Source organism: Leopardus geoffroyi, chromosome C1, assembly GCF_018350155.1.
Source record: "Leopardus geoffroyi isolate Oge1 chromosome C1, O.geoffroyi_Oge1_pat1.0, whole genome shotgun sequence".
In the NCBI taxonomy this organism is placed as follows: Eukaryota; Metazoa; Chordata; class Mammalia; order Carnivora; family Felidae; genus Leopardus; species Leopardus geoffroyi.
The window spans coordinates 28,570,384-28,596,397 of NC_059328.1; the positions used below are offsets into that span (position 1 = coordinate 28,570,384).

The following is a 26,014-nucleotide window of genomic DNA, read 5'->3' on the forward strand; positions in this document are numbered from 1 at the left end:
CACGTCATGCAAACGAATGAATGAGTGACTTGAAGGGAAGACCATGGATCTGTTGTGGCTCCTGGTTCTTCTAAGCAAGGAGGCTGGTGCTGTGACTGGCTGTCACTCCCCCCAGCAGGGCTGCTAATCAGGAGTCTCACAGATGGGAGGACACCCAGCAGCAGGTGGCCATGGGTACAGGGTGCCCTGGAAAGCAAGTCTCTTCTTGGAGGCTTCGGTAGATGGATCAACTCTCTCCCCCCACGGAGCCTCTATGCCCTGGGCCGGAAGCCCTGCCGGTGGTCCCGGAATTCTCCACATCCTGTCCAGGGGGGTTCTGGCTCAGACAGTGGCCCCGGGAACGGTACGCCAGGAAGAAAAAGGAGACAGGAAATGGCACCAAGAAGTGGCACCGAGAAGGGAGCTCTTCTTTGTGCGGGAATGAGCGCCGGGGGGACGCTGCCTACTGAGTTTTCATCAAAGTAATTTATTGATCAGTACAGCTAACATGGCTAGTTCAGCGATTTTGTAAAAAATAACCGTGTGTTGGATGCAAGGAGCACTTTACTGGATTGCGGCGAGCGGGGCCAGGCAGCATCGCCCGTGTTTTATAGCCTTCTGGGAACTGGGCCCTGGCAGTTCCGTGTCTGTGGCTTTATCTTCATGACACCAAAACAGTGGGACGGAGAGAAAAAGGATGGACCAATCTTCCAGATGTTTTGTCTACCCGGCAGCAGCTATCAAGACATTTCTGTGCAAGGTCACCACAACGCACGTGAAACTCGCGAGGCGGGGAGGAAGGGGATGGGCTAGGAGATGCCCAGGCCCAGAGTCGGGTCAGAAGGCCAGAGGGAAACGGAGCCTACTGGCCATGGACTCTTTCCCAGGCCCCCAGCCAAGCGCTTCGACATTTAGCACGTTACCCCACATTTACAGACGAGAAAAAGGGGGCTGGCCTTGTGTTCTCGAGTTGGCAGAGCGAGTTGGCAGAGCATGGTGAAGGAGTGATCCGCATTCGGACCTCAGTCAGGGCTTTGTAGACAACCCCAGTGTGACTTTGAAGTAGTGACCTGGCCTCAGCGAACCTCAGTCTTTTCAGCGCCAACCGGGGAGCCTCCGTCCTGCCCTGCCTGCCGAACTGACTGCTGGGAGCATGGAACGGGACACAGACGTGCACACTCGGCCAACTGGAGAGAATTCTGCTATCGGAAACTACGGACTCTCCTCCTAGGGTTCCCCCAAAGCACCCAGCCTGGACCCACACACTCACATATGCTGAATAATCTATCAGTGGATTGAACCAGATGACCTGGTGTCCCGTCCTTGCGATACCTGGATGCCTGGAACAGTGTGTGTGCTCTTCCTCGAGAAGTGTGGGCCACGCGTAGGTGGCACACAGCCCGGCACCTGCGGGGCGCCTGGGCGGCTCAGTCGGTTAAGTGTCCGACTTCGGCTCAGGTCATGATCTCACTGTTTGTGAGTTCGAGCCCCGCGTCGGACTCTGTGCTGACAGCTCCGAGCCTGGAGCCTGCTTCGGATTCTGTGTCTCCCCCTCTCCCTCTGCCCCTACCCTGCTCGCACTCTGTCTCTCTCTCAAAAATAAACATTAAAAAAAAAAAAACCTCTTGTCACATGCTCCATGGAAGGAGCCAAAAAGAACCTTTGCTGTTTAATGCCCACCTGTGTCCCCCAGAACCATTAGACTCCTAAAGACCTCCACCTGGAGTTCACTCCCCTAGATGCTGGGGATTTGCCAGGAGACATGAATCTCCCTGGAAGAGAAGCCCCGCCCCCATAGAGAGCCTGCCCCTCCGTGGGGTCACGCTGGCTTTTCCATTGCTGCATCCAGCATGTGCTTGGGACAGGCTTGGGGGAGCCCCCCGACCGCCCCGGACTGGGAGGAGGCGTCCCTGGCCAAGAGCAGCTCCACGCGAGAATGTCCAGAAGAGTAAAGGCTGACCCCCAAAGCCTAAACGGGCCACAGGAACCAATGGTCTATGGTATGAAGCTGGCCCGTGCCTCAGACCAGAACCTGTTCCAGCTTGGGAAAGCCCAGAGACGACACCGGAACGGGACCTTGCAAGGCCACCTCCCAGCTTCATCTTATGCCATGCCTCACCCCCACCCCTGCACACCAAGCCCCCGTGCTACAGAGAACTTCTTCTCTCCTTTGACCATCCTACAATCTTTCCGACCCTCAAGGCCCTCATACATGCTGCTCCCTCTGCCTGGAACGCTCCTACATGCTCCACATGGCAATTCCTCCCCCTTCTTCAGGCCTCGGCCTGAATGCTACCTCCTCAGAGAGGCTCGCCCTGCTCCCAAAAAGCACAGGGTAGCCTCTCAATTATGTTCATGCCTAGCATTTGCTCTAATCCCTAACTGTGCGTGTACTGGCTTTTTCACTTGCTTACTGTTTGTCATCCCGAACACATTAGACAGGATCCCATGAAGAAGGGAATCTCATCCCTAGAGCCAGCACCTGCAACTCCGGGTGCATAGTAGGGGCTCAACCAGCATTTATTGAGGGAAGGAGAGATGGGGGGGGGGGGAGGGGCGGAAGAAGCCAGGCAAGCAAGGTGAACTGCAGACCAGCTCCTGAGAATCAACCAGGATGGGTGTACTCTAAGCTAAGGTGTTCCTTTTCTGGCAGATTCTCAGACGTCTCTTCACATGGATCCCATTTAGATGATCTGGTTCCTCTAGGAAGACTCCATCCAGTAACTCACTGAACCCCATTCTGGGCTAGGCTAGCACAACTTTCAGTATTTTACATATGGTGCCCATCCACCTATAGGAGGTAAACCACACCGGGTGGCCTCTTTGCTGAGCAGCTGGAGGTAAGTGGGGTGTGGGGGGCAGACAGCCTGGTGGGCACCAGAGTGAAGCAATCCCAGGTGGGCGTCTAGGATATCTGAACCTGCCACTCTGTGAAGTCGTTCTGACCCCACCAGGTGTTTGAGAGCTTCTTTATCCCAGTACCAAACACACTTAAGCTCCCTTTCTCCTCTCTGTCTCTGTCCCATCTCTTTGTCCCTCCCCATCTCCTCTGTTGTGAGTGCCTCTGTCTCAATCACTGGCTTCCTCTTCCTGACTCACTCTTTGTCTCTCAATAGGAATTCATCCACATTGGTTCATTCAAGGATGAAAACAGTGGGCTCAAAATAGAGTCTAAACATCCTGTTCCTGTCTTAGCATCAAGGGATCCTGAAGCCCAGGAAGATCCTGCCCAGATTCTATCAGGATTCTAGGTTCAGAAATCTGGAAAAATCCATACTCAGCAGTAACTCGTGTTTTCTCTAAGTATGCAGACACATCCTAGAGCGAATGGCTAAGGGCTCTGAAGTCGACCTCCCCCTGGGAACCCAGGTTCTGCCACCTACTGGCTGAGTGACCCAGTCAGTGCTCTCGTGTCCCGAGCCAGACACAATTTCTTCACCTGAAGATGGGGATGACTGCACCATTTCACAGGGTCTCTGCGAGGACTAAAGAGTGAACACCCAGAATTGTTTCCATACTGTCTGGCATTGTAAGTGCCCAGTAAGTCCTAGTGGGAGTTTTTTCCCGGTCTGGGTCTATTAGTTCTCTTCTTGTTTATTTGTTTTAAGTGTGAGCCTGCCTCCAGGGACAATGAGGAGAGGTAGTGCTGTCCACCCTGAGTGAGACACAGAAGAAGCCTTCTCTTCGCCACCCCTGGAGGGGCTGGCATCTACCCCGGCAGGGGGACCATGCAAAGTCACTTCCAGCTGGCGCAGGAAGCACCGAGCCCAAGGGATATGGCGTGTTGCATGAGGCCCCTTACTCCCCCTCTTTTGGTTCCAAGCTCCCAGGAGGTGGATGACCCTAGATCCGCTAATATGGGGGTGGGGCTGACATCCTCAGCATGACCTACTCAGGACTGGGAAGAACGAAGGCTACTCCAACGGACCGTCACAAGAGCTATGCCTCCAATAACCTTGAGGACCACCGCACTTTCCAAAAGTCAAGACCTCCGGTTCCCACAGTGGGGCGGGTCTGAGCCCAGCCCCGGGAGGCAGCTCTGAACCGTGGGCCCAGGAGACCTCCAGCGGGCGCCAGCTCCCAGGTGGTGTCGGGAGAAAGTCACTCACGCCTCGTCCTTGCCACGATACCTACCACCATCAGCCAAGGATATTCTCCCCGGGAAGGGACCCTCTTCCAGACCCAGAGAGGCCAGATGTCTAGAATCTTAAACCGGCTGCGTCCGGGAGAGGCGGCATTTACAGACACTATTCTAGACACAGCCGCTGATTCATTCTTTGCTAAGTCTTCCCTCTGCGGCCACCTCCTGAGTCCTGACTGACACCAGACAACCCGCCCTCTCACCGTAGGTGCCCCTCAGCCGCAGCCTAGCCAAGGCAAGGGCGCCCAGCACCTCATGCCTGCTGGAGTGCGGGCACAGCCTCTCCCTGCCCTCCCCATTCTCCCCCGACCCCAGCCAAGCAGAAATGGAGGCTGTGCAACCCTCCTCCTCTGCATCCCCAGAGCTCAGAGGCGGGCGGGAAAAGGGCGTGTGTCCGTGTGGCCTATTATCCAGGCCTGATTAGTTGCCGGGACTGTGTCGGCATGATGGGCCTGCAGCCACGGCGAACACCAGAGGGAGCCAGCACAGACAGAGGTGGTTAAAATGCTCCTGCAGGGGCACCTGGGCGGCTGGGTGGGTTGAGCGTCCGCCTTCAGCTCAGTTCATGATCTCACGTTTCGAAAGTTCGAGTCCCGCGTTGGGCTCTGTGCTGACAGCTCGGAGCCTGGAGCCTGCTTGGGATTCTGTGTCTCCCTCTCTCTCTCTCTCTGCCCCTCCCCTGCTCATGCTCTGTCTCTCTCTCTCTCTCTCTCTCTCAAAAGTGGATAAACTTTAAAAAAATGTTTTTAAATGCTCCTGCAGAGCTCCGATGCCCCCACCACGTCCTAGTGCCTCAAAGACACGGTAATGCAAAGGGACTCACAGCAAATTCTCTGCCCAGCACACATTAGCCTAACTGTGCGCAATGCTGCCCTAGAGATACACAGCATCACTCAGAGCCATCCAGGCACCAAGAGAAGGAAAAGGGCCAGGAACATCCCAAGCATGCCACTGTCCACTGCCGGAGGACGTCTCCCAGAACTCCATCCCATCTGCGACTCCGGGATTCAGTCTGATTTGTCAAGCACTTATGAATGGTCTGCTCTGGGCCTCGTTTGGCATGGCTGCTGGAAATACACAGGGGAATCAAGCTGGGGCCAGGCAGACTGGTGTTCAAATCTGGGAGACACCGTCACTTACCGAAGGGGTCCTCCCCCTGGCTAGGGCTTAGATCCCTCCTCTGGGAAGAGGGGATAAGGGCCCCCATCTTTGGGACGTTGTAAGGGTTAAAGGAGATGGGAAAAGGGCTCAGCGAGCACTAGGTCTTATCATCACAGTAAATGAGAATGAGATAAGGGCCTTGCCTTTGAGAGGCTCCTGGCCCCCGTGGGGGTCAGGGACTCGGTGCCTGCAGGAGCCAACAGGAACCCAACGGGGAAGCAGGACCGGTGAGGGACAAATGTTTGAAATAAACGGCCCTCCTGGTCTGCGTCTTCTTCACTCCCGATGATAAAAACACAGCCACACAAAACATTTCACCTTTCCCTCTTAACTCCACAGCAAGAAGAGTACTTATGCTTTTAATGCATAACAGTAAATCGCCCCATCTTGGCGGAAGCTCTATAAAGACAGGTGGGGGCTGTGGCATGTGGGAATGTGGGAAAGGAAGCCGGAAACCCAAAACTTTATATAAAACATCCCAATTTGGGTATGTTGGCTAACTCAACCTAAGAAACTAATTCAACTTAAAATTAAATTGATGGGGGGGTGGGGGAGGGCAGAACCTAGAAAAAGAGATCAGAAGGAGAATCCCTTAAATTCTAGGCTAAGAAGTCTGTCTCCAAGAGAGTGAACCATCAAAAGATGTTGTCATGGGTGTTGTTTTAATAACAGGATAAAAAAAAAATTAACAACTAGTTGGAAACAAACACAAGAGGTTCCACAAGCTTCAGCGTGAGCTCTGGAGTCACCAGGGGCATGATGGGGAAGAAGATCATTTCTGCACCCACAAGAAGTGTTATAACAACGGACGGTGCAGCAAGGCTCCGGGAGGCTCAGGGAAGGTTGTACCACTGCCTGGGTGTATCAGAGGAGGCTTCCTGGAGGAGGTGAGCCTATGACAGAACGTGAAGTATGAGAAAGAAATGCAGCAGGAGAAGAGGGGAGGGCATTCAGGTGGAAAACACAGAATGCAGAAGCACGGGGTCAGAAACAGCCTCACCACCTGCCTGGAGCTGACAACGGGTCTGTGTGTGAAGAGGTGTTTCTGTGGAGTCCTGACTGGACTGGCTGAGGGAAGCGGCTGCCAGTGGCTGAGGACAGAGCAGAGCCAACCGGAGGGTGAAGCCCTGAACGATGGGAGGGTCTTCCAACCGACTCCCTCCCAAGACAGGGGGACACTGGAGGCTGTCCCCGCTTCCCTTGCGGCTGCCAAGAAATGGCATCAGAGAATCCGGCGCCCTCGCTAGAAGAATGGGGGGTGGGCGAGGAGCAGGCGACAGGGGAGGGACCAGGCTAAGAAAGGCCTAGCCAGGGGAATGGAAGCAAGAGATCCTCGGGGATCCAGGAAGCTGGGAAGACCCCTTTCCCAAGCTTTTCCCCTCTCCTGACCCAGGCCACTCACCCCATTTTCTGCCTGAATCTGTACAAACAGGTTCAACAATACTCCCTGAGCACCCACTTTGCGCCAGGTACTGGGATAGGTCTTTGCATCCATTATTTAAACCAACAGCGACCATGATGATGGATGACAGCGATGATGTCAATTACCATCTCTGAATGCTTTTGCCGCGTGCGTGACGCCAGGTTCTTTTCCTCATCTATAAGGTGGGGATAAAGTTCCTACTGCTCAGATTTGCTGTATTAAGTGAATGAATGTCAGGAAGATGCTCTTTGCGGTGTCTGACACACTGCAAGCCTCTAACACATCACAACTGTTACGTCTATGAGCACAGTAACACTGTGTTAGCACAGGGGGCTGGAAATTGAAACCACAAGGGGAAGCCCAGCCCAGCCAGATCTGTGTGGGGCTGTCACTCCCGCCCCTGATGCTGCAGTCCTAGGCAGCAGCGACCCCTGCGCCTGCCCTGAAGGTCAGAGGTCTCCCTCCTCCCACCTTCTGCCAAGGAGAAGGAGGGTTCCCTCCTCAACGGGAGAAGGGGTTTCAGCTCAGCCACAGAGCTCCTTTCTTTTTTTAACGTTTATTTACTTTTGAGACAGAGAGAGACAGAGCATGAACGGGAGAGGGTCAGAGAGAGAGAGGGAGACACAGAATCTGAAACAGGCTCCAGGCTCGGAGCTGTCAGCACAGAGCCCGACGCGGGACTCGAACTCACGAGCCGTGAGATCATGACCTGAGCTGAAGTCGGACGCTTAACCGACTGAGCCACCCAGGCGCCCCCAAAGAGCTCCTTTCTGAAGCCTCTCAGACAGGTTGTCACAAAGACCTAGCACTTGCAGAAGGTCTGACCCGCAAGCCCCGCCTGCCCGCTCAAGGAGACTGAGAGCTGCCCCCACCTGCCAAGGAGGGCTCATTGCCTTGTGCAGCAGGAGATGGAACTCACCTAGGGTTTCCCGGCCAACCCAGGAAACCATGAAATGTGGCCAGAGGCCCAGCTGAGCTCTCAGATGACCAGATGTGGTACCCATTGACGGAGGGCGCAGAAAACAGGCACATGGCTCTGGGGACGGTCCACTCACAGGTATCATGGCCTGGCCTCCAGTGCTCAGGCCTGGGGCAGAGGGAAGAGCCAGGCTTCTGAGAAGGGCCCTGGACACTTGGTCCCCAACTAACCTGCCATCTGCCCGTCTCGCTGCCCTTTCTCACCCGGACTACTTCAACAGCTTCCCGATGGGCCCCCGGCTTCCACTTTCACCCCCATGTAGTCACACCACACAGCCACCAGGATGACTTTTCAAAGGTTGCTCCCTTTCTACAGTCCTCCATGTCTCCCCAGTGCCCTTGGGATGAAGTCCAGCCTCCTTACCTTGGCTTGAGGCCCACTACTCAGGCCTTATCTTGCCATACCCCCTCTCTCTGCTCTATTCACACTGGACTTCCTTGAGTTTTGTTTTGTTTTTGCTTTTTTAAACACAATTCTGCTGGTATTTGGCCACGTTTGACCTACAAAGCTGGCAGTTTCTTCTGGTTTAACTTAACACAACTGTCTGCCCCTTGGGCGTCTAAACATGCTACTCCCTCTACCTAGAACCCGTGCCTCCCTCCTCCCCAGCACCTTCACCTCCCTGCCCCTTTCTCCTCCCCCGGGTGTCAGCCCAAATGTCACTTCTTCAGGGAAGCCCTTCCTGGTGTTCCCCCAGGCAGCCTGCGCTTCCCTTCTATAACACGCTTTGAACTTGTAGTGACTCCTTGATGTCTGTCCTGCCAGAATGCAAGCTCCGTAAGGGCCAGAAGCATATCTGTCTTGCTCCCCCTTGTAGTCCTAGCACCTGGCACAGGGCTGTATGTGCTCACAGTATTGCTCACTAAAGGCTCATGGAGTAAAGAGGTGCTGGTTTGAATGAGCCAAAGCTCTACCCCAACCAGCTGTGTGACCTTGGACCCACCCATTCTCCTTTACACATCGGTTTCTACAACCGCACGAGAAGGCAATCGTACCTACCTCAGAGAGATGTGCCAATTACGTGACATCAGGAGTGCCCGTGTATTTGGAATTACACTGCTCAAAAATATCGACAGGTCCTTCCTGGGGCTGGCTGCAGCCACCACTCTGAACTCAGAGTTTGTGAGTTCGTGGAGTTTGTGTAACCAGGGCGGGCGCATTCCTTTCGGGGAGCTTAGAAAGCCTGGGGTTTTGTAGCATCATGGCTGGGGATGCCTGGAGTTTCACGGTGAAAGGAACCCGGAGTCCCCTGGCAACATCCTTGGCCGACGTGTTCTTGATTATCTCCCGTACCAGGAAGATCACTACTCCCGAGGTATCTTACTTAATCTTCAAATAGCACTGAATACGAGATGGCTGGCATTGAACCAAATTCCGCCTCCTTGGACCATCATCCCACTGGCTCCAATTCTCTCCGCTGGGACTTCTAAGGCCAGGTTTGCTCCCCCTTCTACACTACAGCCTTCAGAGATGAAGAGAATGACAGCCCTTACCTTCACATCTCCAAGCTCTGGATTTTGACCTTCATCTCAGCCTCCATACCTGTACCACGGGGCCAGCAAGTGCTGGACCTGACTCCTCTCCAGGTGGGGCTGACACCAAGCAGGAGAAAGCATTAGCATTTCTGCTCAAAGAGCGGGGCTGCGGGAGCCCCAGACCTTCCTTACTGCGGGCCTCAGAGCCAGACTCTGGGATCAAAGTCGCTCACAGAAAAAGCCACCTTCTGCCGGGTGAGTCAGGCTCAAAAGGCTGTCGGCCCTCTCCGGCCTCTGGGGGAGATTGATGCCTGCGTGGACGGATCGCTCCAATGTATTAGGTAGATAAAGAAATTGATTATTCCATAAATCATGGTCTCCAGGGAAAAAAATCCCGATTTTTTAAAAAAGAAAATCTTATAAATCTGCCTGAGCCCATGTGAGGGACAGTGTAGCCATTTCAGCTTAATTGTTTGAGAGTTTCTTTGCTACAGTCCTAGAAAAGGAAGTCCCCGAAGCTACTGTTTCCCAATCTAGATGTTCCTTCCCAAACTCCACAAATGGCCATGTCATGTCACGGACAAGATGGATTTACACTGCAGCAGGAAGAAGGTGAGTCAGCCAGAGAGAAAAACTTCCACCAAAGGAGACAGACTCACTTCTTCAGAGACAAAAATCAGATACTAGTCCCTACCCCTACCTTTCCTCCTTACTTACACTTACTCACCTGCCCCATCTAGAAAACGTAAGGTTCCATTCTGACGAGAGACAGACAACTGGCCAAAATGAACCCTGACGGGGGCCCGAGGATAGGGTGTGACAGCTCGGGAGGAGGGGGCTCTCAGAACAGTGGAAGGAGTGATATGGTTTAGCAGCAAGGCAAGTAGAACAGAGGTGTAAAGGGTGAAAGGGAACAGACATGGCTTCCCAGCTGGCTCTGCTGTGTGATTTTTAGCTTGTTTCTTCTCCTCTCTGAGCCTCAGTGCCCCTCCCCAGCACCCAGGAGAATGAGAAAGATCCAAGTGTGGGGCTCTGGTCCAAACTGCACGTATCTGATTGTTCAAGGAACCATGGCTGTCACTGAAGGTCACCTACATGGACCTAGCAGGAGGCCACTGAGTTACCACCAGGTCCAGGGAGGCTGCTTCACGCCCCCAGGCCCTCCACAAGTCCCCTCCCTGTGCACTCTGCAGTACACAGAGTGGACGCGCCACCCATGTTTGGTGAATCAGTGAGTCAGCCCAGAGTCCATGTGAAAACGACAGGAAATAAACACTAAATTACAAACAGCATAAAAATAGCCACGTTTCCAAAGCAGATTTTTCTGATTCTCTGAACCCAAGCAGGAGCAGCAAAGAAACCAATCCTTTCTTCCTGAGATCTCTCAAGCCAGGGCTCCTGAAGAGCCCTGCTTTGTTGGTATCATAGCGCACTTCCCCTCTGCCCATTCCAGATCTTTCTGCTGTATGACTGAAAGGTGCCATCTTGTCTCCTACATCCTTGGAGCCTATTTACTTAAATGTCTCTCCGTGTTCAGAGGCACGTGTCAGTTCCTCGGAGTCTGTCATCCAAATACCCTTAGGTTCCTATGCTCTTCGGCTTCTAGACCAGGTGTTCTGGCCAACCCAGAGTGCCTCAGTAATGGACACAAGCTACCCCTCTCTCAGAGGTATGCTGAGGCCACTTGGAGTTACTTTCTATCTAAGAGAGACCTTTGTCAATACCCAGGCCAATCACAAGGCTTCCCAGACACATCCAGGTGGTACAGCACCTGGTACTGCTGGGGTTCTTTGGGGAAAACCACAAAGCCGTGACACATTCCATTCCCATCACCTGAACGAAGAGTCGTTTTATTTACTAGCAGGAAATACGGCTCTATTATAGGTATGCAGGGTTCCACAACTCAGGAAATAATAACACACAAAATACTTTTAAGAAATCACATTTAGCAGGATAAAAATACATAACACAAACCTACTTACCAAATGCAATGTGAAAGATGATGTTGACAAGCTGAGCAAAGATGCTTGGTATCGGGTGTGATACTTGACAATAGAAATGTTCACTCGTTTTGTCATCTGCTACTGCTCCCTAGCAGACAAGCTGTACAAGGCACCAAAGGCTTAGGCACAATTTGTGTGTGTGTTGGGGGGGGGGGGGGGCGGGGAATGAGCAAATTCTATCTGTTGCCTTCATTTTTTTTTACTGTGAATTGCTTGATTTGAACGACCACAAACGATAGTTCTCACTAGCCTACTGTGTGCCTGCTAAACACCTCAGTCCAGTTTACGAACACCAGAATCCTAGAGGAATAGCATTCCGAAAAGGAATGCCTGTTTAGCAAGACCTTGCAATAACCACATCACCCCTGCCAGAAGAGTCAGCGGGCAGATGGCGCCCACTCACTACCCCAGCGCCTGACTGCTCTCCGTGGTGCTGAACACAGAGGTTAGGGGTGAACCTTAATCTCCCCGGCCTCGTGGGAACTTCATAGGGTGGATCCGTTATCTACAAGCCTTTCTAAACGCACACGAATCTGGTTTGTACTTCTCCCTCAATGTGGAAAAATGTTTTATCGGTCTGTTTTTCAGTATTACAAAAATTTAGTCTCTATCTCAAGACTGAAAATGTAAAGCTTCAAGTGTATGTGTGTGCGTGTGTGTGTGTGTGTGTGTGTGAGAGAGAGAGAGAGAGAGAGAGAGAGAGAGAGAGAGAGACTGAGTTTTCTTAATATAGTGGAGGTCAGAGACTCATGTTTTCATCTGATTTTCCCATGGCTTCCCAAGGGATGTGGCACAAATCATGTCCCCCATTTGGTCCTCAGTATCCTAATCTGTGATAGGAAAAGAATAGGGACAGGTACTGTACTCCTGTAGTTCCAACACTTAGGGGACCCCCAGTTGTGTTCTGGTTCTTCCATGGACTCAGAGATAGTCCAACAAGGTGACCTTGCCTGGCCTTCTTCAGCACTGAAAGATTTCCTGGAGCCACAGGAGGACACAAGGCTCAGGTTCTCTTGCAACAAGCCAGGGATTCAACCTTTCTGCTCAGTTCTCCCCCAGCCCTCAACCCCCAGGGACCAGCCATAATTCAGCTAAACCTGAGAGTTCACCCATATTTTATTTACTGATTCAATGTTATGAGACAAGTAAAATAGATGGCTGTCACCTCTATTAAACTGGGCAGGAAAAATGGCCATGTAGGCAACAGGCTCTTTCTGCCCATAATGTGTCATCTGTTTCCTTGGGGAGGGAAGCAAGGAAGGGAGGGCATGGCCTCAGGGCAGAGCCCGGTTCTGTCATGCTCAAGAGGGGAAGCCCAGGGCCTCACTGCAAACCTGCCCTGGCCTCACTCTCAGCTACACAAATACAGCAGACCAATCAGCACAGTCAGGAATTGGGACCGTCACTTCAACACTTAAGTCTTCAGTTTCCCACTGATCCATTTAGTAGGCTTGGGGTAAAGAATGGCTGTTGAGCCACAACCTGGGAAGCCTGTGCTAAAGAAGCAAACCTCCAACTGGTCATTTCTTAAAATAACACCAACACATAGAAATAAATACATTCACACTCTCAAGAACCCAGTGCAGATGATGCACTCAACCCCAGGGCTAAATGCCCCAGGCTGACTGTCCATATAGCCTGAACACCTCTGCTTTACACAAAGCTGGCATGTAGACCTGTTGTCTAGACATCCTTGCAGGAGTAAGTGATGTGGTGAAGACGGAAAACAGAGAGGCCTGACCTATAATTGGCCACAGTGTAAGCGGCAAAACATCCCTGTCTAGCAGCTGTCCTAAGTGGCCAGCCTATTAAGGATGAGTAGCAGAAGTTCTCTTGCTGGGTTCAACAACCCAAGGGAGCAGCAGGGATGCTTAGGGGCAAGTGGGAAGGAGAAACAGGTGAGGTCAGGAAGACAGGAGGATCATGAGCCCTTCTTCGGTTTCTTCTGGAAACAGACACCTTGTGTCTCTCACAAGGAGAATCATCACGGTATGAACCAAACAATGGATATGAAGACCAATCTAGTCCCGGGAACGAGGGATCCACTCCCCTGAATATTCCAGTTCTGCCCAAGCTACTACGTGGAAAAAGTCTTGGTATAGAAGGTGTTGAATTCATGTGTCAGAACACCACAGACATCATTAGAACTTTGACTTTGTAGAAGGCTCTAACAATGCCTTTCATGAAATCTTGTTGACCAGATGGAAAAAATGTTGAGCTGAGTAACAGGGCAGGAGTGTGGACTTCTACTCAAATGACTGTATTCATCAATGCATTCATTTATTCAACAGTTATTAATCACCTACTATGTGCCATCCACTGTGCTAGGCGCACCAGATGAAGTGGTGAATAAGTCATCGGGGTCCCTGCTTATATAATAAGTGCTACGATAAGGGAAATACAGGGTGCTGGGGGGGGGCCCAAAGAAGTGGGCAGACATGAAGAAAAGCTTCCTGGAGGAAAAGACACGTTTGCTGAAACCTGAAGGATGACTAGAAGTTGTCTGCAAAGAATAACAAGAGTGGAGGCCCCAGGATGTGAGGGAAGGCACGGTGCCTCCTGGGGACTTGGGTGTTCAGTATAGTGGAGCGCAGAGTGTGTATGAGGCAAGGAGGGATGCAGTATAGGTCTGCCAACCGGGGCATGTCCTAAAGGGCCTGAAAGTATAAGGAAGCTAGTGGGGTTTTGAAGCGGGTTAAAGTATAGGATCGTGGATCCATGATTACTGAATTAAGCCAACAGACTCTGACGTTGGTCATTTCCTGCCTAATGCGTCGATGGCAGAAATAGCTGAAGGGAGGGAAGGCGGGCTCATCTCAGGCTCAGATGGCACGAAGCAAGGCAAACAATGGAAGAGGAGCCGCAAAAGCTACACTGTCCAGAGCAGCAATTCCCAGCCCCCACCATAGTGGAGGCCAATAACCACTTAACCTGTCCACCACAGACCCCCCAGAGGGAGGCCAGGGAGGAAGAAGAGGGTGAAATCCATGCCTACTTCCTGAGGATGTTGAACCAGAAGCAGGCTCTGGTGGTCCAGGAACAACGAGCAAGAATAACTGCCTGAAGGTTCCATGGTGGGATTTACTGAGGATAAATGACAGGTCTTGCCTTTAGGCTCAAAAGATCAACTGCCAAAGGGAAGATGAGAGAAGTTATAGATCAGCAGCGATGCCTGTGAAAAAGACCAGGGGATCTCAAGAGACCGCCAGCTCAGTCTAACTCGGCAAAGTGAAGTAGCTGCTGAGAAGGCTGAACTGGCCTGGGCTGTACAAGGAGACACCGAAGCTGAGGTCCGAGGAAACCAGGCGCTCACTGGGTGTAACACACAAGCAGCACTGGGGTTAGCTTAGCTCTCAACGCCTGGCGGGAAGAACTGAGCATCTCTAATTGGGAGAAATGCCTTTACATTTCCGTAGGGTTGCATGGGAGGATAGGGAGCAGACCAGAACCAGAACCAGTGAGCATGGCTATTGTACCATAAGAGTAATGGACACCATTTGTTGAGTGCTTCCCATGGCTGTGGTCTAAACACTTCATATGCATTAATTCATTTAATCCTTATAACAACCCTGTGAGGCAGATACCATTATCATCATCATCATCATCATCATCATCATCATCATCGTCATTATTATTATTAGATAAATTTGCCCAAGATCACACAGGTGGGAAGTGATGGAGGCAGGCCTCAAACTCGGGCCAGCAGATTCCAGAACCTGTGAACTTATCCACATGCTAGATTGTAAAAGTGCATTGAAAGCTGCTCTTGTGCCAGGCATACTAATTCTCACAATGAGCCCACGTGGCCAAATCTATTATTATCCCCATTTTGCAGGTGAGGAACTCGAAGGCTAAGTGACTTATCCCAAGTGCCAGAGCCTGGACGGGGGAAAAGGTTTAAGTTCAGACAGATGGATCTCAGAACCTATACTCCCAACATCCAAGTTCTATCGCCTTCCCTGGGACTGCAGGGAGACAAGTTTTGGGGGGGGGGTATTTGCAACAAAGATTGGAGTCAGCCGAAACATTCGCAGTAAAGAACAAAAGAGGGTCAAAAGTAGTAAGCTTCCTATCTCGGGTGATGTTCAATCAGAGACCAGATATCCACCTATAAGGGGGGTTAGGGGAAGGTCCCTCCAGTGACTGAGAACAGTGGTCCTCAAAGGGTAGTGCCCAGAGGAGCAGCATCAGCATTATCTGGGGACCTGTCAAAAGTGTGAAATCCCAGGTCTCACCCCAGACCTACCAAATGAGAAGCTCTGCGGGTGCCCAGCAATCTGTAGTTTAATGAGCATTCCAGGTGATTTTGGTGCAAGGCTCCGGTTGAGAACCAGAGGCCTAAGAATGACCCCTGGGGTCCTTTTCATTCTAGATTCTGTGATTCTCCACCACAGATAGGAAATGTGATGCGTGGAGCCCTGGGAAGTCCTTGGCTCCCTGCTCCTGCTTTTCCGCCCAATTGGGCAGGCTTTTTGGAATAGCATATTTCGGTTCTGCAAAGCAGATGCAGGAAGGCTTTGCAGAAGTCTCCCTCGTTCCCATATTTAAAGAGCTCATCCCTGCAGTTGTTCTGAGAACTCTATAAACCCCCTTCCATCGGCAGCCTGTCTGCATCAGTCCCTTTAATAGCGCAAGGCTTAATTGTCTCCTATGGATCGGAACCCTCTTCACACAAACTGGAATCTTAGCTCCTTCTCGCTCCCTTTTTTCCCCTGCCTTCCTTAACCACCATTCAGCATGGCACCAAAGGATTTGGAGTCGAAGCTGCCACTCCCCCCGGATCTCACTCCATCTCATTATCTCCGATCTGTATGATCACCATGGGGACTCTCTCCTCCCCAGCTCTTGCCGTGGCCTCATTACTCGATGTCTCCCAGCAGAGCCAGCGGTCTCTATCCCCTGGGGCCCAGCCTCTAGCCGCAGACCCTCTCTGGGCCATACTAGCCTGCCCAAGAAGCAAGACTGAAACCTACATCCAAGAAGGACTGACAAGGATTCTATGGGTCAGTCCCTAAAGAGCATCCCACAACCAGGGTCTCCTCGGTCCTGAATACATGCAAAATGCATTTCAGCTAAAACACTGCACCTGGGAGGAAGAACCAGCACCCCATGGGCTGCAGGTATGTGATAAATAGGCCAGGAGGGGTCTGGGAGCTGACACACAGAAGCATCCCAAAGGGCACCTCTCTCTCCCCCTAATGTGGTGGATAATTGTCACAGGCAGCCAGACCCTACCATTTCCACTATGGGGCATGTGGGTGTGTGGGCAATGGGCAAATAAATGCCAGGTATTGAGCGGCACGGAGTACTGGGCACCAGGGTTGGCACAGGGTACGCAGGAAGCAGACAGCCTCAGAGCTCACAGTCTGATGGCAGAAACATGGCCTCCAACCTTGGAGAATCCTTTCTCTCCCAGCATTTATTAAACATCAAGCACTGAGCAAAGAGCTTCATACACTTTATCATCTTTAATCCCCGCACTGACTCTGTGAAGACGATACTCTAAGGTTCGGCCACAGGAAATTTTTGCAGGTCATAAACATCTGAATGTAGTCTCACTTAATCCTAATACTTCTATTTTAAAATGAGAAAACGGAGACCCAGGGGTAAAGTGACGCGTCCAAGGTCACGCGGCACAGACATGTGAGACGCACGGTCTAACTCAGGTCCACCACAGTTCATCAAACCCAAGCCATGCCATTACGTGTTGAGGTGCCAAAAAAGAAAACATCCTGTAGGCAACCCCAGCTATGACACGTGAGACATGTACTGACTTCAGAGAAGGGAGAAGGGAGAGGAGGAAAGTCCATCCTAGAATCAATGAAATATATTATTTGGTTCCCCCGCAAAAATTCATTCTGCCTCTTGGTAATGATGCGGGGGGAGCTGGCCTTACACACTTTGGAGCAGCTTCTGGCCTAACGGGGGAGGCAGGACACTCACGCACTAGAGAAAGCCCTAGACAAACCCACAAAGCATAACTACAGCCAAGGCCAATCAGCATTAGTAAACAAGGCACAGAGGTCCAAGGAAACAAGGCGGGGGACATGGGAAAGTGAGCTTTGGGGAGAGGGGAGGGCCAGGCTTGGAGTAAAAGGCAGTGGGACCCTGGACATAACTCCAAAGGAAATAAAATGAGGCAAGGCGGGGCGGAGTGCTCTGTGCTGCCTATAAAAGGTGGCCGACGGGGAACAAAAGCCAAATCAGAATGACCTGTGGTCCTCAAGCCCAACCCCTTGGCCCTTGACCCAGTGTCCCCACTCCCAATCACACTCAGGTAGGATTTCGTCTCTGGGGCACAAAGAGAAGCAGAAGAAAACGGTGACTCCATGAGCAAACACAGGTACTGGTCCAGGCCAATGAGGCACTTAGGGGCACAACATTTAAGGAAGCGCCCGCTCTCGTGGTCAGTCGTGCGAATGCAGGGTCACCACTAGAGAGCCTGCTTCAACTCTGCTCCCTAGCTGCCTCGCTCACCTCACCCCGGTGCTGGCCCTGTGCTGGTGTCAGACCCTCCAAACAACAACAAGAAGAAATGCTGATCTTTGGACAGCATTTAAGCTTTTCTGGAAAGATGTCATACCTGTTTGGCTCTGTGAGGCAGACAGTATCGCCCCCATTTTTACAGAAGGGGAAACTGAGGTCCTGGAAAATACCATGAGCCCTCTGATTGTGCTTATCCCAAATCTGTCACCTCTTTAGGGGCTCTCAGCATGCAGTTTCCGCCCACTTCCAAAACAGTTCCGTCCCTGGAAGCCACCATTATTCCAGCCTCCTGGGTCCCCCAGAAGAAGGAACATGAGGGACAAGGAGAATAAATTTGATTTTGCCTTTGCTCTTACAGAGGTGGCATGGGGAAGGGTGGACTGAGCAGCTCCTGCACCGACGTCCCCACACCCTACCACAGTGTCTTTTGAGACAGCAACAAATATTCCAGGGCCCAGCGTCAGTGGCCTCGGATTGTCCACCTGTCTCAGTGACTGGCAAGGCAGGCTCTACTCGGAAGGGCAGAATGTGACTCTTGCTTAAAAATAAAATGACCATAAAACCTATTAGCCTGGAAAGGATGTCGGAAGGGAGAGGGGACTGGATTGAGGAGGGGAAAGGGAGGTGAGGGGAAAAAGAAGAACAGAGAACAATTCGCGACCACCTTCTCTGGCCAGGTCACTGGCTGATGAGGACAGAGGCGAAGACGAGGCACAGACATGGAGCCCTTCCCTCATGGCTCTGACGATGTCTTTGAGGACAGCTCGGTGGCTTTCAGGGGGACACGTAGGCTGGAGTCCCCGGAGCAGAAGGATTCCTATGGGTGGACCAGCCATATCCAAGGGAGAGTCCATCCTTTATTTCAGGCTTCCGGGGAAGCACTGGGCAGAGTCCAGAAGCCCAGACAAAGAGAGGTGTAGTCAGTGTAAGTGTCTATTGGTGGGAGGGTGGGAAAGACCATCCGTCCTTCCCCGTCCAGGAAGCGTATCTGCCACACAACTCATCAACAAGGGCTATCTGCTTCTGAAAACTGGCACTGGCAGGGTTAAATGTCACAGAACCTACAGAGCCACCTCCAACACAGGGCCAAACACAGCCTGGCCCTGTGAGGACACACTCAGCGCCCAGAGCCATGGGGGTGGGGGTGCTCCATTCAGCACCTGTGCAAACTGGTGGTGCTTCCTCGTCCTCCGCCCTCACGGACCGTCAAACACGCAGGACCCCTGCAGTCAGGCCGTCAGGAGTTCTTATCCGTCTACCACTCACTGCCCGTGTGAGCTTGTGCAAGTGACTTTGCCAAGCTTAGTTTCCTCAACTGCAAAATGGAAATGATGCCCCCACGGCGGTGAAGGTTAAATAAGATGGGGGAGGGAAACGCAGCAGCATTTACTGAGCACTTACTATGCGCCCGCATTACTAGTCAGCGTGTGAAACACCGCGGTGCCTGGCACCTAGTAAGCGCTTCTTAAGTGGGGGTCATTGTTATTGTCGCATTGCTGTGCATTATTTTGATGTCACTCCCGACCCAGGTGGGGTCCCAGGCAGGAGACACAGGGATACCTCGACACAGGCACACTGCCCCCTGGTGCTGCTGTCGGGGAATGGGCACCTGGGAGAACAGCTATTCTGGCGAACAAGCCCCAGCCCCGTCTGCACTAGGCCCTGGGCCCATCCATCCATCCAAAGCTCCAGCCCCATCACACCAGCCTCGGGAGGACCAGCCCTGTCCCCGGAACTTCAGTCCTCTCTGCTGTTGCCCAGCCAAATGGAGCACTGGCTCTCGCCTCTCTGCATTCCCTCTGGAGGGTCCACGGCTCGGGCTGAAGCCACAGGAGGCAGGGGCAGCAGTCTCTCGCAGAATGGAGGAGGCTTGGCCTCAGCAGATCAGAAACAAACCCAGCTGCTGAGTACCACCAAGTCTCCTCTGACAAGCACACCCCAAGCAGCCTCTGCCACCTTCCCTGTACATGGCCTCGTGCCTCCCCCAAGAGGAGGGAGCGCTGTGATGTCCACAGAGGAATCTGTGCTTCCTACCCCCTTGCATCCCCCCACCGCGAGGGGGTTGTTTCCTAGAGCAGGGACAGAGAGTGCCTGCCGGAACAGGAGGACTCAGGGAGGCTCCCAGGCCCCAGAAAGGACCCTAAAAGCAGCCAAGCAACCTTGCATTCCTGAAAGGGGGGGGGGATAAAGGGCGGCCCCTCAAAGCCCTTTCAAAATAGCACATCAGGCTGGACTGGCTGTCAGGCCAGCAACAGGGGAATGCAAATGACCTTGGAGGAGCCTAGTCAGGACACAGTGCCTGGCTCACCCTGCATAAGCCACCTCTAAAACCCCCAGCTCATCCTGATGTCAAAAGACTGTTTAGCGCAGTGCGAGGCAGGCATCACGAAGAAATTAAACTCCAGCTTTGAGGAAGAGGGAAGCCCCGGCTGACAGGAGCGGCTGGGCTGGAAAGTGGAGGCAGAAATTGCTCAAGTTAATGCCTTCCAAGGCCCCTCGGGCCACTCCCAGGTCTTGTCTGAAGCTATTTACTTCCAGGGGGGAAAGCCCTATTGATCTTCATTCAGCTCCTGTCTGCTCCTACAAGGCGGCAATGTTTCAGCGCATCACCAGTCACTGTAAGAAATTCCTCATTGTTTTACACACGGCTCCCAAACTCAGGAGACGAATGGTCAGGACCGTTTGGGTGAACTGATCGGAGACAATGAAGACGGGGCTGGTTGGGGAACTCTGGGGGAGGGGGATCTCGTTCCTCAGGGAGAGACTGCTGTGACTGCCCGCTGGCCACCCCCGCCCGCTCCCGGCCCAGGTTCTGGGTCTTGAGGCTCATCTGTTCTGCTGTCTGTAGATGCTCAGAGAGTCCAGAGCTGAGCCAGTCCTTCCCTCTCTACCCCACCCCCATCCCCAACACATACACCTGCTTTATGTCTCTGCAGTCATTTGGCTCCCAACCTCCCCTTGGCTGGCTAGAGATCATCACCATCCACCAGGGCTCCCCAGCTGCCGCCACCACTGTCTGGTTCCCTTTTCAAGTTCCAAGCTGGCCCTCGATCCTACCATATGCATGTAATACGAGGAAGCCTCGTGTAACCATGAAACCTACAGTGGCACGGACAGTCCCCACCGTCTGCACTAAAAGGAACTTTGAAGCCACAGAATATCCCAAACCATCACAGCCAATCCAACGGTGGTTTACAGATGGGGAAACAGAGGCTCAAGGTTGGGAGGAACGGTGTGATTTGACCACAATGGCTCAGTAAACGGGCAGAAGAGAGAGCAGAAAACCCAGGCCTCCTAGCTCCCAGCCTAGGGCCCCTCCACTTCAGCTTCTAGGTCATATAACCAGGAAATCCAGGTTCCCACAAAAGGTCACTGAAGCCCATCTGGCTGAGATGATCCATGCACTAAACTGCTTCCCATGAGTGAAGACCAGAATCCATCCCAACAATAATAACGATGATAAGAGTAATAATAAAATGCCGAACAATATGCCTTGAAAACCTTCAATGAGCAACACTTGATAATCACACGCAGATACATCTTTCACATATTCATATAAAATAATCAATGATCATTTTTTCCCGCAGACTACAATCCAATTACTCTCTCTCCCTCGCTCTCTCCCTCGCTCTCCTTTGTTACTTGCAAACCATCCAAGCAATCAATGCCTTGACCTCTCCCTCTGATAGACACAATTACAAAAAGACAGAGCAATGCAATTCATCTATTCAAGATGGATTGTTTGAACACTCTGTCACACCGCTGAGCTATCCATCTCCTTGTCTAAGAGGAAATTTCAGCCCCCAAAAAAGGCACAAAGAGAGGGGGCGGGTACACTGCTCCCAGCCCAGAGAGCCCCTCACACACCTGCAGGAAAACCCTCTCCCAAGCTGGTGTTTGAGGATGCCTGCCTGCTGGAGAATTCGGCTCCAGGAACAGCCAGCTCGGGCACGAATCTCGGGAACCACAAAGCACCCAGCATACTCCCGAACCCCATTTCCAGGACCTCAATTCCTGCAGCCTCAGGCAGAAAACCCTGGAATCCCACGGGTGGATCAGAAAAGGGAGATGGTGGGGGACCCAGCCAAGGCAGTGTGTTTAGGTTCTGCATAAGTGTGTGTGTGTGTGTGTGCACGCACGCACGCGTGTGTGTGTGTGCGCTCCCGCGCGCATGGGCCCGCCCATGTCCGCTGTGCTTCCCTGGCCCCAGCTAAGGCTCCAGCCTGGACTCCCAAGGATGGAAGTTCAGCTCCCTAGGAAGCTCCAGAGAAGCCCAGAGGCCTCGGAGCCTTCCCATCTTCCATCTAAGCTGGCACAGCTCCGGCGGTCACGTTTGGCATCCACACAGCACCCCAGTCCTCAGGCTGGGAATCAAATGGGGCAGGGCTCTCTGATATAAATGGCTTGGGCCGACATGCTAATTAATCCTGGGGCTTAATACGAAGAAGATTAGAAGAGAGGAGGGCTTTGCCATCCTTAATTGCATTATTACAACATGAACCCAAGAAAGGGCAGGCAGGCTGGGGCTTCCCCTCAGAGCAGTGAAGAGCCCCCAGTGAAGTCAATTTCACAATAAGAGGGGGCAGCTAAGGACACACCATCCTGCCCCTCCTTAGCTCATCCTTCTGGGGCTGTCTTCACCTTCTCCTGATTTCCTGGGGCCCCAAAAACCTCCACCCCTGAAGCTAGGCTGGGAGCATACCCAGCTCCCCGCGTGCAGAGGAAAGGAAACTGCAACGCGTGGGACGCGCACAGAGCACCTTTTGGGGCCCCTCTCCTTTCTCTCAAGGGCACTCTTCCACGTAGGCCCCCAAAAAGCAGGGAAGGAAGGAGGGAATGAAAGAAGTGCTGGCCCAGTACTAAGGTTGTGCCTGCCCCTGGAATGCTAACCAAACAGGGAGCTGGGGCAGGCAAAAGAGCAGATAGAAAACGTTGCTTGGCTTGCCAAGAGCAGCCTGGGCTGCAAAGGGTTAAGCCTGACCGTGAGGGATGTCCCTAGAGTCCCGTGCCTGGACTCCTCTGCCTCCTGTGCCTCTTCTGCCTCAGGGTGTGAGTCTGCCAGGGTCCCGGGCATGGACTCAAAGACCCCAGCGTGGGCAGCGCTGAGCACCGCGCACTACCCCCACCCGGATATTGAGTTCCAGAGGTTGTGGTATCCAGGAGCGAACCACGAAGACGTACTCCTCAACCCCCCCCCCCCGCCCCGATTCCTGACCACCTCCTAGGAAAACCTCAAGTAAGGAAACCAAGCCCGACCTCGGTTCCCTGCATCCCCTCAAGCCTCTAGCAGTCCTCTCCTGGAGAAGAGCCACAAGGGGGGAAGGTGGCCCTGGCTCAGCAAAGCTCTGCCCGCCCTGTGCCAGATGCTGGTGGTGGCGCCTCGCGAACCCAGGAGGCCCAAGTCTCCGGCCTGGCGGCAGGCTCCCGCGTGGCCAGGCCGGGCGCAGCCCTGGCGGGCGCGGGCCTGGGCCCCGCAGGGTCTCCCGCACTGCCCAGAGCGCTGCCTACAGGGTAACTGGGGCGGCCACAACAAAGTTAAAGCCCGGAGTAGGAGTCTCCGGCGAGAAGAGAGCGGAGACGCGGCAGCCCCGGAAAGCCGCGCGCAACCCCGCCAGCCGCCGCCAGCTGCGGAGGGATTTCGGCTAACTTTACAAACCGCTCGCATCCCTCCCGCCACATTCCCGGCCGCGGCGGGCAGCCTCCGTGGCTTCCTTCCCCCCCCCCCTTCCCCCCCAGCCGCGAGGGAACGCAAGAGCGACCGGCCGGGGCTGACCCTCCCCTCCCCCAAGCCACCGGGCTGGATGGGGCACCCCCCGAGGCCGAGGGCGGCCGCCGGGAGGAGAGACCCGCCGCCCACCCCTCCTCCGTCCTGCGAAGCCGTCCCTCGCGTCCCCGCCGCGGCCGCTGGAGCTGTTCCCCAGGTGGGGGCGGGGGCCTGCCGGGAGCGAGGAGGAAAGAGAAGTTGGCGCCTTCCCCCAGGGTTCCCGCTCCGCGGAGAAGCCCGCCCAGAACTCGGTCTGTGGCCGGTCGTGCCGGCAGTGGCCGGGAAATGAGCCCTCCACTCGGGTTGGGGCTGGAACGCTTCGCTCCTCTCCGCCAGGTCTGGCTTCTCACGAGCGCTCCAAGGGCCCCTCGCCCGCCGCGGCCCGGCTGTCTCTTCCCCACTAAGTGGGGCCCGTGACCCCCGGCTTTGGAACTTTGCCCTGACCGGGCCGAGCTCCCGGTGGTCACCCGGCCCCGGCGGCCCGGAGAGATCGGGAAAAATCTCTTGGGATCGCGTTCGTTGGCTCCCCATTGCCGCCCCCGCCCGGGCGCACAGAGACCCCCGGCTCCGGGGAGCCCTTACCGATCCGGATGACGTGGGGCATCCCGCGCGAGTCCGGGATCCAGAAGGCGCACACGAGGAGCCCGGCCCAGTATTCCCAAACCAGACTCCGGAGGCGCCGCCAGGGAGCGGTCATCGTTGGGCGCCGCCGAGCGTGCCCGGGGCGCGGCCGTGGCGGGCTCCCTGGGGCGGCAGCTCTAGGCGCGGGCGCGCAGCAGCCCCCGAGGCGCCGCCTGGCCCAGCTGCCCGGCTCCCGAGCGCCGCTGCGAGTGGGGGGCGCCCCGCGGCGCCGCGCACATCTTACTGGGGGGCCGCCCCGCCGGCGCCCGCCCCGCCCGGCTGCCGCCCACGGGTCGTCCGCGAGCTAGGCTCCTGGGCTCCGCCCGGGCTGCGCTCGGGCTCCGCTCGGACTCCGCTCCGGCTCGCGTCGGCTCGGCTCCCGCGCGGGCTCCCACCTGCCCCGGCTGCCGGGCGCTGGCGGGCGGGCTGCACGCGTCTCCGGCCGCTCCTCCTCCAGCCGCCGCCAATGCTATCGCCCGGGCTCGCACAAAGCCCCGGAGTGGAGTTGCACGCGCGCACACACTCCCTCCCAGCCCCCTCCCCGCGCCCTGCCTCCCGCCTCCCGCGCCGCCCGCCGCCCGCGCTCCCTCCGCGCACTCCCCCGCGCACACACACTTCACACTCACGCCCGCCGAGGCGTACACTCGCGCGCTCACACCTGCGCAGGGGGCGGGGAAGGGGACCCTGGACCCGGTTTAGGGGGACGCCCGGAGAACGAGGATTCTCCTCGCTGCTTCCCAGATGTCCCCATCCGCCCTGCCGCCCCCAGTCCCTTCAACTGCGAGGGCACGGAGCCTGGGAGCCGGGCGTGGAGCAAGGGAGCTGGCACCGCGAGCTGGGCGACGGCGGCAGCCTAGCGGCCCGACCAGCTGGAGGAGACGCGCCCGCCGGAGCAGAGGGACGCGGAGCCCGCCGTCTGCGGAGTCTCGCCTTCCAGCTCCCACGCAGCGGGCGCAGGCTGGACGGCGGCGGCGGGAGACGGACCCGGGAACCGGTTTCCCTCCCTAAGCCCATGTCTCGGGGAGGCAGAGTTGGGGCTGGGGCTCCGGGAAGACAGAATCGACCACGCTGGGCTAGGGGAGCAGCGGGAGCTGGTGGCGGTGGGACGGCCCAGGCCAGACCCTGTGCCTTGGAAGGCAGGACTTGACGACGCCCGGCAACCACAGGGGTTTCGGAGGCAGATGGCTAAATCCTTAGACTTGGAGGGCATCTGAGACGCACCCTGGTACCTACTTCCCACCCGTCTTCCCCCAACTCCCCAACCGTGCAGGAGGGGCTAGTTCCCTTCCCCTTTCCTCCTGAGAACGAATAAAGAGAAACTGTCATTTTCTGTGGGATACAGCGAGACCCATGGGGGGACAAGCTAGAAAGGGTTAAAAAAAAAACAAAAAACCTTGTTTATTAGCAATAATAAATTTTTTTTCAAGTGGCGCTGGGTGTCGAGGGAAAGGAAGGGCTGTGGAGCGAGTCTAGAGCAGGAGGCTGGGAATTACGCAGTTAGGCGAGTTTAATGACCTTTTTGACAGAGACAAAGCGGTGCCGATACAGTAGATAAATAAACGGATCTGTCACCGGGCAGCGGCTAGGCTGTGTGTGAATTTATTTTTCTCATTTAAATACCTTGATCTATTCCATCATTCCCAATACCTCCCATTTGCCAGCTGTCTGGTAAGAGCATGGCCCCCAACGTCTGAAAAACAAATCTTTGATTTTCTTACAAATACACTATGAGTCCAGTTCTATCCAGCCCGTTAATTTCCCTGGCTTTTCTTTCCCTTCTGTTCTGGGAGTAGGGCACGTTGGCATTGTGTGGAGATGTGACACTGCAGCGTGGCCAATCGTGCCACTTGGAAGGGGACTCCCTCCCACCTGAAGGGAAGGCAGCCAGGGAGCAGGGAGGAGGATTCCCAGGGCTCTTCTTCTAAGAAGGGGAAGAGGTGTGCCGGGCTCGAGGCCATCCTCAAAGACCCAACAGCAAAGAG

At 54.4% G+C, this 26,014-nt stretch overlaps 1 protein-coding gene across 4 annotated transcripts in view; it reads right to left on the minus strand.

Annotated features, from left to right (window-relative positions):
* GRIK3 (glutamate ionotropic receptor kainate type subunit 3) overlaps positions 1-25,594 on the minus strand; it is a 230,776-nt gene extending 205,182 nt beyond the window's left edge. Inside the window, exon 1 of one of the 4 annotated variants that reach the window (XM_045476763.1) lies at positions 23,994-25,590. In XM_045476763.1, the coding sequence (XP_045332719.1) occupies positions 23,994-24,108 (115 nt within the window). In that variant the 5' untranslated portion in view covers positions 24,109-25,590. Of the gene's footprint in view, positions 1-23,993 lie in introns of all 4 variants that reach the window. The other 3 variants (XM_045476760.1, XM_045476761.1, XM_045476762.1) reach the window with 3 other exon arrangements.
* Positions 25,595-26,014: the final 420 nt, after the last annotated feature.